Source organism: Sinocyclocheilus anshuiensis, unplaced genomic scaffold (genome assembly GCF_001515605.1).
Source record: "Sinocyclocheilus anshuiensis isolate Anshui unplaced genomic scaffold, SAMN03320099.WGS_v1.1 scaffold2571, whole genome shotgun sequence".
In the NCBI taxonomy this organism is placed as follows: Eukaryota; Metazoa; Chordata; class Actinopteri; order Cypriniformes; family Cyprinidae; genus Sinocyclocheilus; species Sinocyclocheilus anshuiensis.
Window position 1 is genome coordinate 1,261 of NW_015560621.1, and position 5,354 is coordinate 6,614.

Genomic DNA, 5,354 nt, shown 5'->3' on the forward strand with positions numbered 1-5,354 from the left:
ATTTTGACTTGAGTTTATTATGTATTAATGAGTAACGTATCTTTTGAGTGAATGTGCACATTTTTAATGTTATCAGCTTTTACCATGTTATTACATTTAACCACTTTTTATTAATTTAAAAATTAAGAAATTCTTTCAAATTTAAATCTAGTAAAAGAACTACAGCAAAAACCAGTTTGATGCATATTTTATCAATATTTTAGAAATTTAATTTGAATATTACCAGTACTGACTTCAATGGATTTCATTAAATTCCTTTGAACACAACTGCTCAAAATGGTCTAAATTTATGAAACCTACACATTCAAAACATTATTACTCTGAACTGTTTCATGTAAATGTTAAGTGTAAGTGGTGAAATGTTAAGTAATGTAAGGTCTTTCATGACACTACATATGCTGGGGTGTGAATTTGATAGGTGCTTGATATAAAATAAATGGTGCTTTAAAAAGTCCTTGAAAGTCCTTGAATCTGGTGTTCATGAAAGAGTGGGAACCCTGGACAATCAAAAAATATGAAAATAAGCACAATACTTGCACTGACACTTTATCTTATCTATTTTTTTTGTTACAGAATGAAGGACAGCAGGGGGCTTCAGGACAAAAGTCCAAAGGAACAAACCTGTCCCCACTGATCATGCCTGTGTCTGTACCAGTCGCTGTGACAAATGTTTTAGGCCCCCAAGCCTCTACACATCAAGTAATGTTGTAGTAGATAACAATATAATATCAATATACAGTGGATATGCCAAGATGACTTATCATTGTTCAAAGTTCAATGTTTCTGTCTTTCCTAGGCCGAGAGGTCACAGACTCGTAAAGGTGCAGCTAAGACGTCTCGTCGTCTTGACCCTTTAAACTGCCTCATCATCCCCAGTCCAACTCTGCCTCGACTATCTTCTCCACAATGCACCAATAATAAGGATACCCAGGGTTTGCAGAGAAGCTGTGGCACGGGCGGTTACCCCAGCCAGCTGCGCTCGCCAAACTATCTGACAGACCACCCACTGAGCCCTAGTTTTCATCCCCCACCCTACACCCCTCAGCCAATGCTGAGCCCTCTCCGTCCTGGGACAGGCCTTTACTCTAAAAGCCTACCGCAGCATCAGCAATGCCCATCTCTTCCCAGCACCCTCGGTGAGCACTAAACCCATGATTTCAGCTTTGACTGGATTCCTGATTGATGCACAGTTAACTTTTGTACAGCATAGAAATAAATAATGTAAATGCTTTATCATTGTAGCTCCAACTTCTTGCCAAATCATTTTAACTTTGAACCCCACAGATGGTGTCTCCTTCCCAATTGACAACACAGTCACCAACATACAGCCGTGAGTCTGTAATAAATTCATTTGTATTAAGTTTTAATTAGTCCACCAAGTTAGACATTATTGCAGTTATGATCTATCTATTATGCATCTTAGGTCTCTATAATATCTTTTTATTATAGCAAAATACTACTTTTTATAATGTAATACCAGGAAACAGTTTGATTACACTTGACTGAATGATCTAAAATATTTTGATCTAAAGAGTTGTGTTTAAATTCACCTTGTGTATATATATATATATATATATATATATATATATACAGTATCTCACAAAAGTGAGTACACCCCTCACTTGATCTAGATAAAGTATTTATGAGAGCATCATGAGAGGTCAACGGCTTAGCAGACAAGCGGGCAAAGAATTGACCTGCACCTTAAAAGGAGTAGAGATATATTTAAGCAGAGGCCGGAGAGTAACACTGCAGTGACCAGGTCCAAAACGATTGCAATTCTCATCCACTGAGAGCATGCGCAAATCTCCTATGCGCTTAGCCGAAGCAAGGGCAAGAAGCAGAGCAGTTTTGAGGGAAAGGTCCCTCATAGCAACAGAATCCAGGGGCTCAAACGGGGGTAGAGAAAGAGCTTTCAATACCAGTGCTTGGTCCCACGGCTGCACTGAAGGAGGGCATAGGGGATGTTATCTCCTTGCTCCCCTGAGAAATCTGACCACCAGCGCGTGCTTCCCAATCGATTGCCCATCAATCGGGAAACGAAACGAAGCAATAGCGGCCACATAAACCTTTAGCGTTGATGGCAGGCTCACGTTATCGAGCTTGTGCTGCAGAAAATGTAGAACATCTGACACGGGGCAGCTCGGTGGGTCGATATCTTCATCACAGCACCATTTAATAAACACTCCCCATTTAAGTGCATACTAACACCTAGTAGAGGGTGCAAAATACTCCGAGATCGTGTCAATCACACGGAGAGGCTTAGCTCCTCTAGGATCCCTGAAGTAGCCACACGTGCAGGCTCCACAGCTGCCATATCGAGCCGTCCGCTTGAGACAGTAGGTCCTTTCTGAGGGGAATCTGCCAAGGCGGAGCCACCAGCATCTCCCTGAGGTCCGGAAAACAAGGTTGATTCGGCCAGTTCAGGGCAATGAGGATCACTGATGCCTTCTCTTCCCTGATTTTGCATAATACCAGAGGCAAAAAAAAAAATGGGGAGTGGGACAGCGAAAAGAACATTGGACAGTGTGTGTTCTCGCTCGTCGCAAACAGATCCACCTCTGCCTTCCCAAAGCAATCCCAAATCATCCGGACCAAGCGGGGATGCAGCCTCCACTCTCTGTGAGGAATTCTGTTCCTTCGAGAACATGTCCGCTCCGCAGTTTAGGAGACCGGGGATATGTGCTGCTCTGATAGAGAGTAAATGACCATAATAAAAGATTTGTACCCTGCTTGAAAAAGGCTCTGGAGCACACACTGCCCTGGCGATTTATGTACGAAACCACAGACATGTTGTCAGTGCAAATCAGCACATGCCGCTGCTCCAACTGCGGCAGAATGGCCATTACAGCTAAGGATAGCGCCTTCAGCGGTTTATGTGCTCTGAGATTCTGACCACAGGCCTGAAGTTGGAATGCCCTGGCACACTGCTTCTCAGCCTGTGGTTGACGCATCCGTCGTTACCACAGTGTGCGCTGTCACCAGCCCTAGGGGAATCCCCCTGCTGAACATTCTGGGTTGCACCACGGTCTCAGAGCGCTGATGTAGCTTTGTGTGACCTTGATATGTCCCACAGTCCATGCTATCCACGGGACTCGATCTTTCAGCCACAACTGTGGCGGCCTCATGTGCAGAAGGCCCTGGTGACAAACTGATGACGTCAACGCCATAAGTCCCAGGAACCTCTGGAATTCCCTCAGAGGAACAGACTGACCCGGTCTGAACTGGTTCAGAGCTGCAGAGAGGGTGTCTATGCGCTCTCGCATCTTCACCAAGTCAAAACACATGTGATAGATTGAGTTGGGGTGAACACGCTCTTCTGTACATTCACACACAGTCCCAGGGACTCCAGATAGCGAAGCAGCGTGTCCATATGACTGATAAGCACATCTCTTAAATGGGCCGAAATCAGTCAGTCGTCCAGATAATTTAGAATGCACATACCACTCGCTCTGAGGGGGGAAAGCGCTGCAAATATGCACTTTGAAAACAAAGTTACATTTTATGATTAAATTATTTTTCTTTTTAATACCCCCACACACTATCCCCCAGTACTACCAAACCTGCTCCTGCCATTGGGACATTCTTCGAAAGTATGCCCAATTTCTCTACACTTATTCACACACAGTCCCAGGGACTCCAGATGACGAAGCAGCGTGTCCATATGACTGATAAGCACATCTTTTAAATGGGCTGAAATCAGTCAGTCGTCCAGATAATTTAGAATGCGCATACCACTCGCTCTGAGGGGGGAAAGCGCTGCAAATATGCACTTTGAAAACATGCTCGGTGCTAAAGCCCGAATGGAAGAACTGAATACTAGTATGCTGTGCCCTCAAATGAGAATCTCAGGAAGCGCCTGTGGCATGTCGCAATCTGAATATGGAAGTATGTGTCCTTCAGATCCATGGATGCAAACCAGTCCCCAGGATGAATTTGTACCAGGATCTGCTTCAGGGTCGTCATCCTGAACACACGCTTTTGAAGCGCTCAGTTGATGGGCCTCAGGTCCAGTATTGGACCGAGCCCCCCATCTCTCTTGGGCACCACAAAATAGCGGCTGTATAACCCGCTTTGCAGCTCGCTTGGAGGGACATGCTCTATCGCTCCTTTTGCGAGCAGACTGAGAACTTCCTGTTTCAGAACCGTGGCATTTTGTGGCAACATCAGGGATGGAACCATGACGTTGAAGCGGGGTGGTCTGCGTCTGAACTGGAGAGAATACCCATGTTATATTACGTGTAACAGCCAACGCGAAACGCATGGAATAGCTCTCCACGCGTCTAGAAACTGATGTAGTGGCTGAATGCGTAGACTGGTGCCTTGCCCCAGCGAGCCTAAATGCGCTAGCGGGGAAATGGCTCGTGGAGGGAAAGTTGGCTGACACTCGCCCACCGCCATGGGCAGCGGGGGGCTGCCAGCATCCCTGTGACACTGGGAGGCCATAACAGGTACAGATCGCGGCTTCGCACTGTTCTGAGGCAGGGCAAGCGACACAGTATTCATAGTATGAGAAGGAAACAGCTCTTTTTGAGAGGAGGTGTTTTTATTGCATGGACAGAAAACAGAACATTGCATCCATCGCCTGGAGGCTGGGCCTCCCGCGAGCTCTTCTCTCCTCCTCTTGACAGGACCCTCAGGATGAAGGCTTGGCAGCTGAAGATGGTCTGCTATCATGGCGGGGGCTCCTCCTCGGTCCGTAGTGTCTCTTCCCGGATCCCGGCCATTGCTTACGGCGAACATCTGGCTCCGAACGGGTCGGCGTGGAGAACACAGCAGGCTGTTTAGACCCTCTCTGTGCAGAACGGGGTGCAGACAAGGAGCGTGATCTAGGAGGCTGCTGAGACACACGTCGTGGCATCAGATGACTCGTAGCTTTCACACACTTTTGAGCTCAATCACTGACTCCACGGCGTCACCAAAGAGGCCAGAGGGAGAAATTAGCGCGTTTAGGAGTCCGTCGTCTTTAAGCACGTCTCTCATGGCTTCCGCTGTTTACAATGCCTCCATAAGTGGCTTGCAGGATCTTAGCCTGAAAGACCTTCAGCACCGCCAACTCCCAACTGGAAGTACCAGGAGTCAATCCTACTCCTGACAGGTTCCTCTGGAGCCTTCCAGCTCAGGTCTAGCTCCTTGACCGCCTTGGCAAGGACCCTGGCGAGCTCCCCATGGAGGACTACAGGGCCCTCAGTGTTGGGGCGATCCGGATCGGGCTCCGACTCCGCCCAGTCCTTCTTAAGAGGCAGAGATGTACATGGAGTCCTCTTCCTCCTAGGCACTGAAAGAGATGAAGTCCTCAACGGCCTGAGGTGGGTGGAAGCAGTCGTCTGCAAAGAGGACCAGGGAATGGGCTG

At 47.1% G+C, this 5,354-nt stretch overlaps 1 protein-coding gene across 1 annotated transcript in view; it reads left to right on the plus strand.

The window, feature by feature from the left end:
* Positions 1-573: 573 nt before the first annotated feature.
* LOC107681878 (zinc finger protein 541-like) overlaps positions 574-5,354 on the plus strand; it is a gene marked incomplete at its 5' end in the record, with an annotated part of 8,383 nt that continues 3,602 nt past the window's right edge. The window contains 3 exons of the mRNA XM_016478246.1: positions 574-699; positions 797-1,136; positions 1,285-1,330. Of these exons, the coding sequence (XP_016333732.1) occupies positions 574-699; positions 797-1,136; positions 1,285-1,330 (512 nt within the window). The remainder of the gene's footprint in view (positions 700-796; positions 1,137-1,284; positions 1,331-5,354) is intronic.